The following is a 12,740-nucleotide window of genomic DNA, read 5'->3' on the forward strand; positions in this document are numbered from 1 at the left end:
CCCAGAAAGAGCATGATGAATTTCAGACAGACAGCTTTTCTATCGCATGGTTTATGATCATAGCGAAGCACATAGATGAAGTGTAAGAGGGTAGTGATGGTGTAAGCGAGGAAAATGACAAAGTAATTAGGAGGAAGGATTGAGCCATGGGCCAAAATCGTTACGGAACGCGCTCTGATAAAAGAGAAACCCTGATCAGTTGCCGGGCTGGTTCAGTAATTGCATTTCGAACTACATATCGAACATATAAACCATGTAAACGGAGGAGCGTTGTGATGTAGAGAAAGAAAGAAATTAGGAAAGAAAGAAGCTTTGGGTGGAAATGCATTTCCGCCCATGCTGTCCGACGAGCCTCGGCACGCCCTCCATATCCAACCCCAACTTTACCCCAACTTCTCGGGATCGCTAAATCCATCCAATGACCTCTTTCTGCCAGAAGTCCGCTGATATCCGATTCGGTACCATGGCATCTTGTTTGGAGCAACCAAATGCTCTACGAAAGAGGAGAAACATTTCAAAAATGTCAGATAGCCAGTCCGTCGATATCCTACATACCTCTTTGGTCAGTCGACTGCAGCTTGGTTTCGCTATTGGTTCCCAAGCCCGGCCCGGTCACCCATCTATCTGAGTGAACCCAGTGGCAAGATCCGAATTCATTGTGCCTTTAAGATAGATCCATCTCTTCCTTTCTTGGGGAAATATCGATTGAGGTCCTTCCGTCTTATCTGAACCTTTGGACACCAAGCAAACAGCCACTTACACTCTTCTCCCTTTATTTGTAATAATTAAAGTGAGAACCTCATCTCGTCGTGTCGCCCCTCACTACCCACCAAGTCCTAGCTAGCCGATCACGATGCCTTTCAATTCACCCTTCAAGGATTTGGATATTCCCACCAACATTGATGTTTGGTCTCTCGTTTTTGACCAGCAGAATGTTCCGTTCCCGACCTCCAAGAGGGTGATGACATGCGCCGAAAACACCACGCTTTCGCACACATGGGACCATATAAAAGCGGCGTCTGTCGACTTTGGCAAAGGCATGAAGGATATTTGGCGTTGGAGGAAGGGTGAAGTTCTCGCCTTGTATACGCCAAATAGCATTGATGTAAGCCGTTGCCAATACACTCTTTTTTCTCTCTCACCTCTAAGAAGAAGAAGAAGAAAAAAAAAGAGAAGAAAAAAAGGCTTGCTAACATCAGCTCGCAACCGCCAAGACCCCAATCGTCACTCTCGGCGCCATCTGGGCCGGCGCTGTCGTCTCGCCGGCCAACCCGCTCTACACCGTCGAAGAGCTCACCTTCCAGCTCAAAGACTCGGGCGCCAAAGCTATCGTCACGCAAGCTCCCTTCCTCAAGACGGCCGTCGAAGCGGCGAAGAAGGCCGGCATCCCCAACGACCGCATCGTTCTGGTCGGCCAGCACAGCGACCCTTCGGGAACGTTCAAGCATTTCCGCAGTATCAGATGCGTTGACTTCCCCACCCGCTTCAGGAAGACCAAAATCAACCCGGAGAAGGACCTCGTGTTTTTGGTCTACAGCTCCGGCACGACGGGCTTGCCTAAGGGCGTGTGCTTGACGCATCTGAACGTTGTGTCCAACATCTTGCAGATGGCCGATGTTGATGGGCGGTATTGGTCTGCGACTGGCGGGCTGAATGGTGAAGGTGATAAGTTCTTGGGCGTGCTGCCGTTTTTCCACATCTATGTGAGTTCTCTCTCTCTCTCTCTCTCCGTCGAGTCTTGATCCCAAAAACCAAAATTGGATCTAATCCGATGCAACAACCACTATTACAGGGTCTCACCTGCGCCCTGTTCATGTGTCTTTACCTTGGCTGGGAGATGTTCGTCGTCGAGCGCTTTGACCTGGAAAAGGCCCTACAAACGATCCAAGACCAGCGCATCACCGCCTTCTACGTGTCTCCTCCGATCGTGCTGGCCTTCGGCAAGAGCCCGCTGGTGGACAAGTACGATCTCAGCACCCTCAAAGTCATGCACTCGGGCGCCGCGCCGCTGACGAGCGAGCTCACCGAGGCCGTGTGGCAGCGTCTCAAGATCCCGGTCAAGCAAGGCTACGGGTTGAGCGAGTCCAGTCCCGTGGTGACGTGCCAGACTGTGGATGAGTGGGCCAAGTTTATGGGTTCTTGCGGCAAGATGATGCCGAATATGGAGGCGAAGCTGGTGGACGAGGAGGGCAGGGAGGTTGCCGATGGTGAGGTATGTACTTTTTGTCCTGATGTACATTTGACTGATAAGATGACGTGAGATTAACCTGGTATAACTGACAATGTTGGATAGGTTGGCGAGCTGTGGATCAAGGGACCTAATGTGTTCAAGGGTTACTATAAGAGTCCAGAGCGCACAAAGGAGGCCTTTTCAGAAGATGGCTACTTCAAGACCGGAGACATGTTCCACATCGATAAGTACGGCAACATGTACTGCGTGGATCGTCTCAAAGAGTTGATCAAGTTCAGTAAGTTGTTCCTTTTTCTCACCCGGTACGTGACCGAACAGACGTGGACTGATCACTGATTTTATCTTTCTTCCAGAGGGCTTCCCCGTCCCACCAGCCGAACTCGAAGGTCTCATCCTAGGCCACAGTGATGTAACGGATGTCTGCGTTATTGGTGTCGATGACCGCAGCCAGGCTACCGAAGTGCCTCGGGCGTACGTCGTCCTTAGACCAGGCATCGAAGCCAGCGATAGCAAGGCGCAGGAGATCATGGAATATGTCGCTAAGCAAGTCGCTCCCCATAAGAAGCTCCGCGGAGGTGTTCGGTTTGTTGCAGAGGTACCCAAGTCGCCTAGTGGAAAGATTCTTCGGAGGATGCTGAGAGACAAGGTGAAGCAAGAGGAGCGTGCTGCGGGATCAAAGCTCTGAAAAAGGTGTAATTGGGAGATGTTTGTTGAGAAGAACGATTTTTGAGTACTGTACGTTTGTAGAATCTGCCCTGTTCTGGCTTCCGGTTGATGTAATGTCGATGCCTACGTGAAAGATATGTCAGTAGGTAGGTTTTTGTATACTATATTGCTAACCCAGAGGCGGGTATCTGAAGCCTTCTATTCATACCAGGACGGGGACGCCCTTAGTATGCGCTCACCAACAATATCATACACAATGTTACCTGAACACTTACAACGAACGGCCTGTTGCCCATTTACCGCATCATCCCATCCAACCATCATCTAACCCATCCTCTCCGCCTCCTCCATAAGCTTCTCCACGCTAAACCTCTGGTCACCACTTGCGAACCAATCCAACAGATTCCTGCGCTCGTTCGCCCTCTGCTGGCCCTGCTCGCCACCAGTACCATCCCAACCGCCGTAGAACCTCTGGAGGCACATGAGCAACCACTGCGCATCCTCGGGCTTGACGCCTCTATCCTCCATGACCTGGCCCTGCATCAGCACGACGCCCTTGTCGACGCTAAAGTCCATGTAGTGCGTGACCGTCGTGTGCGGCTGCGCAAACTCGCCGCGGTTCTTGTACTCGGCCAGCTGCGTGAACAGCACCGTCGACGTCGCCGTCGCCGCGTCCCAGGTCCATTGCAGGAAGTGGATCTCCGCGCCCTGTTCCGGGTGCGGCACAGGAAGCACGAACTGAGGGCGCGAGCGCGCCAACGTGTCCATGGCTGAATAGGTCTCTGACGGGATGACGGCGCACAGAGAGTGAGGGTTGGTGGCGTAGCGCAGACGCCAGATGGCGGAGAGTTCCTTGATGGGTAAGTCGCGGGCCTTGGTCATATCGAGGATCTCGGATAGCGGTTTGATGCCGGAGCCGGAGCCGGAGCCGGAGCCTGAAGATACTGGTTTCTTCGGCGTTTCTGGCGTGGCATTGGAAGAAGGTTTGGCGGCTTCGGTTGTGGTTGTTGTGGTAGCATCCAACTCAGCGGCATCAGCAGCAGTGGGGGTAGCTGGAGCGGGAGCACCCGGTAGTTTAGTTGCAGCGTCGGTTTCCTTGCGCAGGCGCTCAATCTTGTCCTTGTATGCCTGTTTAAGAGCGTCGATATCAGGCAGGCCCTCCTCTTTGGCCTTGTTCTCCAACTTTTGGCGGTACTTCTCGATGACACTGCGCGGTTGCTGCGTCGTGGCGAGGAAGCGCACATCGTGAACTTGAGCCCATCGTCGTTGGTTGGAGGCGCGCAGCGTACGGACGTGAGAGCAAGGGTGTGCGAGATGCCGAAGCATGCCCGCAGTGCGAAGGGAGGCCATGGCAGTGGTTGATTCGCAGCAACTGACAAGCTCTAGAGGAGTCTTGGTTCCAAGGTTCAGTTATTATAAGAAGAAAAGTTCACTTGAGGTGATAAGCATGAAAAGTTGACGTCAAGTTAAAGCCGAAGATTCTAGTATGTTACCCTAACCCTTGGATTTAGCTGCACTTTTCAGTGAAGCTGAGAGAATCACCACATAGGGCCATCACTCGCGATCAACTCAATCACGGCGCCATGCTCGGGCAATTTGCTGCTGCTGAGATGTTTAATTGACTGGGGCCATGAGAGAAGTCAAATGGATACGACAGCTTTCCCAAACCTAACCTCCTTAGATAACTCGCCCCCTTCATTCCCTCACTTGAATGTACATATGTAGGCCGTATGCAGTTTCTCCCAGGGCTCCAATTGTGCAGTGCACCTTCATTAGGGATAGTTGAGTTGACGCGCCTCGTGGAATCAGAAATCCAGATGGGCCGTGATGTAGAGCGGTGCATAATGCTGTGCTTCACTAACTATCAAACCCCACAAGATTTTTAAAACCTCTCCCCACGCGTAGATCAAGGTATGCATACATACACTACATCATGGGGTTCCGGTAGGGCTGCGAGTCAGGATTGCCAGGGTCTAAGTGGAAGATGGAGAATGCGGGGGAAGCTAATATGATTGCTGGGAATTGGACGGACCTCGTGTACGGGTTGTCGCTCGCCCAGGTCACCCATTCGTCACCATGGCCCACGATTTGCCTCCCCCCGCTTCCTGTAGAGCCCAGGACCACAACGGGATGGTTTCGCTACCGATGAACCATCGACGGGACGATGGCGACTGGATCTGACTTATCCGTCCCCAGGGATCCAACCGATCGAGTCAACCTTGACTTTCAGCCCCTCCTCCCCCTCTCCTCTCCGACCGTATCGAAGGACACGTTGACCTCTGAACTCAAGGTTGACTTCAAAAAAAACACCCCAGTCGCTATTTGCGGCGCACCTCGACATGATTCTACTCCTCATCTCATTGAACAATTCACTCACAAATGCCGGATGAACGAAACGAGATCGCAAAAGAAAAAGGTATCGATACTAAGACACAAAATCTTGTCCTCGCTAACATCTAAAACACAAAACGCGCCTGTAAGTAACTCTAAAACCCCTGAGGAAAAGGAGGCGAGTATGCCGAGATATGATATACACGAGGAGGTAGCTCGAAAGTCTATGCCCTTCCTCATCTAAACCTTCAATACCTTTTTCCAGAATCCTCTTTCTGCTGCAGGCTTATCATAATTGTTTCCCTTCCATCAAACATCATGGCACGATCGTGATTGTATCGCTGACCCAATAATTCTTTCCAAGAGCCCCCCAAGACCAAGTCATGGTATGACTCGATTGCGCGTCTTCCTCTAGTCCGTCATGCTTGTGGCTAGGTCGTGGAAGAATTGACCTAAGCATTGACGGTCTTGAAGACCCAGCGCTCGGAGTTCTCGGCGAAAGGAACACCGAGCTCAAAGAGCTTGACAATGACATTGGAGAAGTCCTTGAAGAAGAGCTCGTTGTCGGCGGCGTACTTCTCCACCCACTGCTTGAACTTCTTGTCCTGGATGAGGGCCATATCGGCGGGGAGCATCATGAGGGACTTGGTCTTCTTGTCCTCATACTGCTTAGGGCCGTTCCACTTCTTCCACTGCCACTTCTCGTCGAGGAGCAGCTTGTAGTAATCGTTGGTCAAAACGGTAGGGGAGAAAGTCCAGGGACCGTCAAAGCCGGAGCGGTCAGCGTGGCAGCGGCCGAGAGCGTGAGCACCGGAAAGAGCAACGATCTCCTGATCGTTGAAGCCCATGCGGTAGAAGATGTTGCGGAGATGGTCCTGGGCCTGGGAGGCATCAGGAAGACGGCCATCGGGAGTGCAACCAGCAGCATCACGGTCCTGGCGACCGGGGCGGTAGGGGATCTGGGGGCCAAGCATCTCCTGGATGGCGCAAACACCGCCGAGGATCCAGAGATCGGAGTAGGTGATCCAAGGGAACTTGGCTGTTTGGGACGTCAGTATGTTGAAATACCACGATTTAAGGATGGTAGCAGCTTACCCTTGACAGGCTCGAGGAAGTCACGAGCAGCCTTCAGGCCGGCGTTGGCACCATGGTCAGACTCAGGAGCGAAGCGCATGGTGGCACCGTTGGAGCCACCAGTGCCGGTCTCCTTGTCATAGGTGCCGCTGGCGTGCCATGCGAGACGGACGAGGACTGGGCCGTAGCTGCCGTCGTCGTAGTCATCCTTCTCCTCGAGGCGAGAGGCAATCTCGTTGTACACGGCCTGGTAGTCGTCGAACTTGGGAGCGAAAACCTTGGGGGTAGCGGAAGCGCCGTCCTGGTTGAGATACCACAGACCGCCGGCACCGAGAGCACCGGCACCGATAGCCCAAGCCCAAATGTTGGAGCCACCGGACTTGGCGGGCTCAGAAGAGTAAAGACGACGACCACCCTGGCGGAAAGCAGCGCGGGGCGCGGCAGTGAGCGCAGGACGAGTCGAGGTGCGCAGAGCGCGGAGAGTGCGGGTGGCAGTGCGGGAGGCGGCCATCTATGCGGAGGGAGACCTAGTTAGCATCATCATTGCTCTCGATATTTATCATGGCGAGTCGCATCATGTTGTTGAAGGCGAGAAGAGATCGCGCATCACTTGGCGTCACCGAAGCTCGACAGAGTCCGAACTAGAATTGACGAGCAGACGGCTGAGAACGGGAACCAGGAGACAAACGTCTTGTGGAGGATAAATCACTTTGATGCGTACCTTCAAGTTGTTGATTCTCAAGAGTAGCAAGGACGATGAAGAGGAGGAAATAGGGAGAAGGATGAGAGCAGAGCAGCAGCGACTGACAACAACGAGGGGAAGAAAAAGAGGGAAAGGAAGGAAGCAAGGACGATATACACAGAGCACTAGTCTACATCTATCAAATCGGAGGATCAGGCAGGCGGGATCATGGTGCAATTGTATCCTTCGTCCTCTAGCTCGGCTGTTGCCCCGGAAAGACGAGGCCCGGGGCCACCCCGGTGGGGTTGTGGTCTCGACATGCCGCACGAGTTCCAGCGCAGCAAAACGACTGTGGAATCATATCGAAAAAAAATCAATCGCGTGCGCGTTGAGTGGCCAGTTCGCCCATGTCTCTTCCGGGGACCCCGTTCAGGCCGTTCCATCCCGTCTAGGCGCGGCTGTAGGCCATTTCTAAGCTACACCACTGTGGTTGCCATAGAATCCTAGGGGGGATTTGAGTCCCGTAGTGCCCCATTGGACCCCGGGAGGGAAACCCGCCGCAGACCCAACAATGCCGGCTATATCCCGGGGTTTGTCACCAGGTCTGAGCACACTCGAGACAACCAGAGGCGCAACTGCTGACTAACTGAAGACACCTAGTGACATCGCAACGAAACAATTGTCAATGGCGTTTTAGAAGAACGTGCTCAAAAGCCAAGAGACATTACGGAGCTATATCGGCGTCCGACACCGGTCTCTACAGTCACAGCTTACGTATGACTCTAGTCAACACAGATGGCAACCCTGTGACAGAATTTTGCCTTCGGACGAACGACGGTACCGTAGTGTAGTTGCGATGACTCTGACAGCAATGATTTATCAACTGGATACTGTGGTACAGATACCGTTAGTACCATGGCCAAAAATGGCGGACATTTTGCACCTGGCACATGTCGAAATCCAGCCGCGACCCCGGGCTGCCTCATAATCGGCTCCTCTTCCGGTTCGGTTGTCCTACACTAAAACAAAACCCGGGCCCTCCACAACCTCGCAGTCTCATTGTCCGCTGTAAAATGGGGTATCGGGGGCGCGATCAGTGCTTCTAGAAAAGCAAATCAGTACACTACAGTACGGTGATTACCTCTGCTTGTACAAGCACCATATATGCAACCTCATTACCTATGAATGCAATGAATTCTCGTGCCCAGGTTGTTTTGGAAGCTGTCCAGCCGGTCCGCAATACAAACATACAGCTAACAGTGGCCTGACAGAGAGTGTTCTGACCCCCATGTCACTCCTTATCAAAGCTGTCACTGGCTGTCAGACTCCCTTATCGACTGCGTGGTAAAGAGCGGAGTCTCTTCCCCCTCCCCCCACCTCAAATTGCAAAACTACCACGTACAAAATAGTGCAGGTCAAATGGCCTGGCGGGATTGCATAAACAGGGATATCACGATAGCGCGGAGATGTTTGGGTAACGATTCTCGAGTCCCGCCATGTTTTGACAACGGCTCGCACGGATACACGTGGCAAACCAATTTGGTGTTGTCAAGTCTCCAATTCTCCAGATCGTCTGAATCACCGCACATTGTCCGAGCATTCCCGAACCCAGATGCTTACCTAGTGCAGAAAGAAGTGAACCTGAAGCAGGGGCATGCGGCGAGGGTCCTCATGTCTGAGAATGCCGAACACGCGGTGGAGCGTGGAGGTTACTAGTGTAGTGTATATCGTCCAGTCACCAGTGGCTTGCGCAGGTTCGCAAGATCTTTTGTTTGTGAGCCTGCAAAAGCGATTTTACCTAACCCCTTGTGAAGCAGGCAGGTCCTTTTGTAGTGTAGTCATATCCGATGCCGTCTAAATTCAACGTCAAGCGATGATAACTTGTACAAGATGGTTGGTCTTTGAATGAGACTCCATATATGTCTTATACGCTACAGATACTTTACCCATCGCTGATCCTCCGCGATTTGTTCTTACTTTTGCTGCTGTTCTTGCGTCGATACCCGTTTGCCCATGGAATTGCAGTGTCACTGGAGGCTCGAACCGTGAACTCACAGGCACGGAGTGGCGGGTGGCGGCGAGTTCCTGTGGACTCCCCTGCCGATTACGGAACCTTCTCAGCCCCTCGTCCACAGCTTCGGACAGCGCTTCCCTTGTCCGTTGTGCAATAATTGTAGTGTGGTAGCCTTGTGATCCTCAACCTACCTCTTGACCACACTACACTACTTTCGGATCATCAGACGTTTGCCACTAGCCTGTATTATGCCTGTTTGACACATGGCCGAGCAGACATAGCCTTTGTTCTGTGCACGAAATGGCCGCCGATTGTCATGTACAACGATGATCAGATTACTACGGTCCTCTATCTAACGCAAGATCCATTTTGTTCGCTATTATTATAGAAATACAAACAACCTCCCCCGTTGTTTTATGTTCTTTTCCTGGGGTCCTGATCTCCCATTGTTTGTTCACGTTTTGTTACCGGCCGCAAATTTCTTGAAATCCCATACGATTATTGCTTTCACGATGCCAGATTGCCAACCTGGAACGGGTCAATATACGATGCCGGTTTGCTAGACTGGAAGAGGTCGACAAAAGATGCCAGCTTGCCTTCACTGGAACGTGTCGATAGGCTGAACGTTCGGAAATTAGTCAACCTTGCTGGGACCTAGATCGGCCTCTTCTGCTTCGCATTGGTTTTTGGGCAAGTCTAAAAAGTCAAAGGCTACATGACGCATACGGGGAAGGAAGGGGGGATGCCGATTACTCTTTTCGTTCAGTTTATCGATATCCGTAGTTCAGCGGAGATGCCGTGGGCGGCAGACCTAGCCATAATATCAAGGAGTAGCGCCGTGTGCTTAATTAAAGCTAGCCGGTCCTTGAGCGTTCGGATCGGGGTCCATATGGAGCTGGTAAAAGCTGTAAAATCTGGCCTCGGCCTTCTGGCGAGTGGGTTCGTCGAGTTCGCCCATAACACCGTTCTCCTTACCACCGAGCTTGGCTTTAGTAATGACCGAGATCGACTGAGGTCTAAGATTCAAAGTTAGCATAATTCCACTGGTGTCAAGCAGAGTTTTGGGGGGGGATGGGGGGGGGGGGGGGGGGGGGGGGGGGGGGGAAATCAGGACGTACCCATACAGTTCCCGGTCGAGGGCCAGAAATTCTTTCATGGCCTTCTTACCGCCACGGTCCTGCAAATAGTTCAGGTACACCTGACACAACTCTTGCTTGACAGCTGGGGACAGGCGACTTTTGCTGCGTATCATTTGAATGATGTCCTTGATCCTCGCACCATGCTGTTCCTCAAGCTCAGCATTGGTGGGCTGGCCCAGCTCAAACTCCAGCCACTTTTGCCAGAAGTGGCGGCTGTCCGAATACCACTGGACGTTCTTGGAGAAACAAGCGCGAGCTTCCTCGCTCGATCCCTTGACCTTCCACAAAAGATAAGCCCACTCGGTAACTAAAGCGGCCTTGGTAAAGATGTCCACTGTCGGGGAGTCAATCTGCGCCTTGTATATATCAATGGCGGCGTCCAGACCACTCTGGCGGCGCTGCAGGTTGGCCCACGAGACAATGGCCTCGACGCAATCGGGTAGCTTGTTAAGGATGGCCGCGTGGATGTCGCGGGCAACATCGATACGTCCGGACATCTCCTCGAAGTAGGCATACTGGAGCCGAATTCCCGGCCGACTAACCGGGACATACAGAGTCGTTGCGCGGAGGTAGATGTTGCGTACTTCCTCCTCCTTGCCTTCTTGTGCCGACATCCACCGAGCGTAGCGGAACCAAAACTCGTCGTAAAGAGCACAGGTGACCAAGCACCTCTCGTATAAGAAAACAATTCTGCCGAAATTGCCCTCAGATTCCTCGAAATCGAGATACTTGCGCCAGTTGGCCAGCTGCGCATGCTCAAGCTCCGTAATGTGGAAATAAGGTCGTTTGATCTCTGATTCAAAGGTCCAGCGCTTTGTGGTCTCGGCCTGTGTCTGCTGGAAAACCGTGTATAGCTGCGCATCGATCTTGGCCCGGATGTCACGCTCGATCTCGGGCTCACTCTTTTGGATCCCGTAGGGGGCATTCTCGGCTTCGACTTCCGCCCGGTAGCGGGCCAACGCATCGGCAGAAACTAACTCCAAAAGTGGACGTGTCTGAGCGAGGGTCCTGAGCCGCTCGAAGTAGCGCGCATATTGGTGCATCGGAATCCGAATGACCCGGTTCAGTATCGCGACGATCTTATCTTGTGCCTCTTGTCTCTCTTCGTACTCGAGGTACTTGTCCCAGAAGGGGTGGGCGAGGAAGTCTAGGCCGACATGGGTAGCGCCGCGCTCGAAAAGCCTAAAGAAATGTCAATAAGTGCTACATGACTGAGGATGGGAGTGAGGGGCGGGAAGGGAAGGGAAGTACAAGAGGGGAAACTCGGTGTAAACGAAGCATCCATCCAAGGTGACCAAACTGTATCTCAGTGGCATACGCGAGCGGGGAACGGGTAATGAGGCAAGACGCGAACGAAGAATATCTGCCATGAAGAGCAGAGCCTGGTATGAATTGTGAGAGAACTGTTCCAGCATAGAATGGCTGCCTTGTGGTTGCTCTCACCGTGTTCGTACGGTCACGAATTCGTACTTGTCCCTCTCGAGTCGGCAAAGAGCCGCGCACGGCTTTGCAGTTTGCTGCGGGTAAGGTGGTCTTGAGGGGGGTGGGGACGGAAAGGATTTGAAAACTTACTCTCTCACGAGATGGGGTGTATGAGTAGTTTCCATCTTAAAGGAGCAATACTCTGTCCACAGGTCGACCGAATTGGTGATGCTAGCGCATCCTCGCTCATACACCTAGACATACCCATTAGAACCAGACCCATCAGCGAGAAGAGGGGCGGCTTGGGTTCGTACCATTTCGGCCGACTCGGGACCCGAGATGTTAAATTCGAGATCCGCATACTTTTTCCAGTAGCCAAACAGCAAGGGAAACTTGAGGAGGAATCGATCGTATGTGGCGCGGAGGGTAGCCAGAGCCTGCGGGCTCGAGTTCCTGTTGAGACCGCCTTCAAGCCCTTCGCAGGCGCGTACCAGTTTCTCCCAGTTCTCGAAGTTGTCGGTATCGGCATCCTGGATACGATTGAGATGGGCTCTGGTTAGCGAGTGAATATGATGCCCACAGCAGCGCCTATCTGCACCGACTTACCACCTCGGCGTTAAGCCTCTTGATTTCGGCGTTCTCTTCATCAGAGCCACCATAGTTGCTGAAGTCGCCCATTGTGGTCGATGATGCACGGCTGACGAGCGAGGCTGCTTCGTATGTTCCCGGATGTAAAACTTGCTGTTGGCTGAGGGTTTACGACTATACTGGATATCGGTTGCGTTGCAGGTGGTGCAATTGCAATGGCGTATGAGTTTGTGACGATGGAGATGACGAGTGTTCGGGTTCCCTTCTGTGATAGAATACTAGTACAGTCCTGTGCATCCAAAAACTGGTTGCGAAATAGTGATGTTGACCGACGGTGAGCAAAAAAACGTGGAGACAACTGAAGAGACAGGGAAGTGGACATGGAAGGCAGGAGCGGCGCGCGGGTCGACCTCCAAAGGAAGGCAAACCTCAAGCGGCGGCAGGGCCATGCGACTGACGGAAAGCTGAGTGAGCTTGGCTGGGCGAGCTGGCAGGCTGGCAGGCCAGTAAAGCTGTCTACACCGCCCGCAACCCTGTCGGCCCGCAAGGCACTGACCCACTCGAAATGCAGCGAGCCTCCACCGTGGCCTCTGTTCAGCCAATCATACCTACCTGTGACCTATGCGGAACGAT

General features: G+C 52.9%; 4 protein-coding genes across 6 annotated transcripts; 1 reads left to right on the plus strand and 3 right to left on the minus strand.

Annotated features, from left to right (window-relative positions):
• Positions 1-202: 202 nt before the first annotated feature.
• On the plus strand, positions 203-2,967 carry NCU03295 (4-coumarate-CoA ligase 1). The gene is made up of 5 exons (XM_959128.2): positions 203-1,105; positions 1,215-1,703; positions 1,793-2,212; positions 2,294-2,468; positions 2,545-2,967. The coding sequence occupies exons 1-5, from the start codon at positions 854-856 to the stop codon at positions 2,874-2,876; spliced, it is 1,668 nt and encodes a 555-aa protein (XP_964221.2). The 5' UTR covers positions 203-853; the 3' UTR covers positions 2,877-2,967.
• Positions 2,386-4,253, minus strand: NCU03296 (F1 ATPase assembly protein 11). Its single transcript, XM_959129.2, has 2 exons — positions 3,133-4,253; positions 2,386-2,980 (listed from the first exon to the last, which is right to left on the minus strand). The coding sequence occupies exon 1, from the start codon at positions 4,205-4,207 to the stop codon at positions 3,182-3,184; it is 1,026 nt and encodes a 341-aa protein (XP_964222.1). The 5' UTR covers positions 4,208-4,253; the 3' UTR covers positions 2,386-2,980; positions 3,133-3,181.
• A 381-nt stretch (positions 4,254-4,634) lies between these two features.
• Positions 4,635-7,281, minus strand: NCU03297 (cytochrome c peroxidase). 3 transcript variants are annotated; one of them, XM_011394841.1, is made up of 3 exons: positions 6,984-7,281; positions 6,284-6,773; positions 4,635-6,227 (listed from the first exon to the last, which is right to left on the minus strand). In XM_011394841.1, exons 2-3 carry the CDS (start codon positions 6,771-6,773, stop codon positions 5,641-5,643), a joined length of 1,077 nt encoding a protein of 358 aa, XP_011393143.1. In that variant the 5' UTR covers positions 6,984-7,281; the 3' UTR covers positions 4,635-5,640. The 3 variants fall into 3 exon arrangements, with proteins under 3 accessions (XP_011393143.1, XP_011393142.1, XP_011393144.1); XM_011394840.1 differs by having other exon boundaries at positions 4,796-6,227; positions 6,284-6,903; XM_011394842.1 differs by having other exon boundaries at positions 4,851-6,227; positions 6,284-7,036.
• A 1,992-nt stretch (positions 7,282-9,273) lies between these two features.
• Positions 9,274-12,539, minus strand: NCU10810 (mRNA splicing protein). Its single transcript, XM_001728315.2, has 5 exons — positions 12,126-12,539; positions 11,834-12,049; positions 11,670-11,773; positions 10,077-11,279; positions 9,274-9,974 (listed from the first exon to the last, which is right to left on the minus strand). Exons 1-5 carry the CDS (start codon positions 12,195-12,197, stop codon positions 9,803-9,805), a joined length of 1,767 nt encoding a protein of 588 aa, XP_001728367.2. The 5' UTR covers positions 12,198-12,539; the 3' UTR covers positions 9,274-9,802.
• Positions 12,540-12,740: the final 201 nt, after the last annotated feature.

This window comes from Neurospora crassa, linkage group I (genome assembly GCF_000182925.2).
Source record: "Neurospora crassa OR74A linkage group I, whole genome shotgun sequence".
NCBI lineage: Eukaryota > Fungi > Ascomycota > Sordariomycetes > Sordariales > Sordariaceae > Neurospora > Neurospora crassa.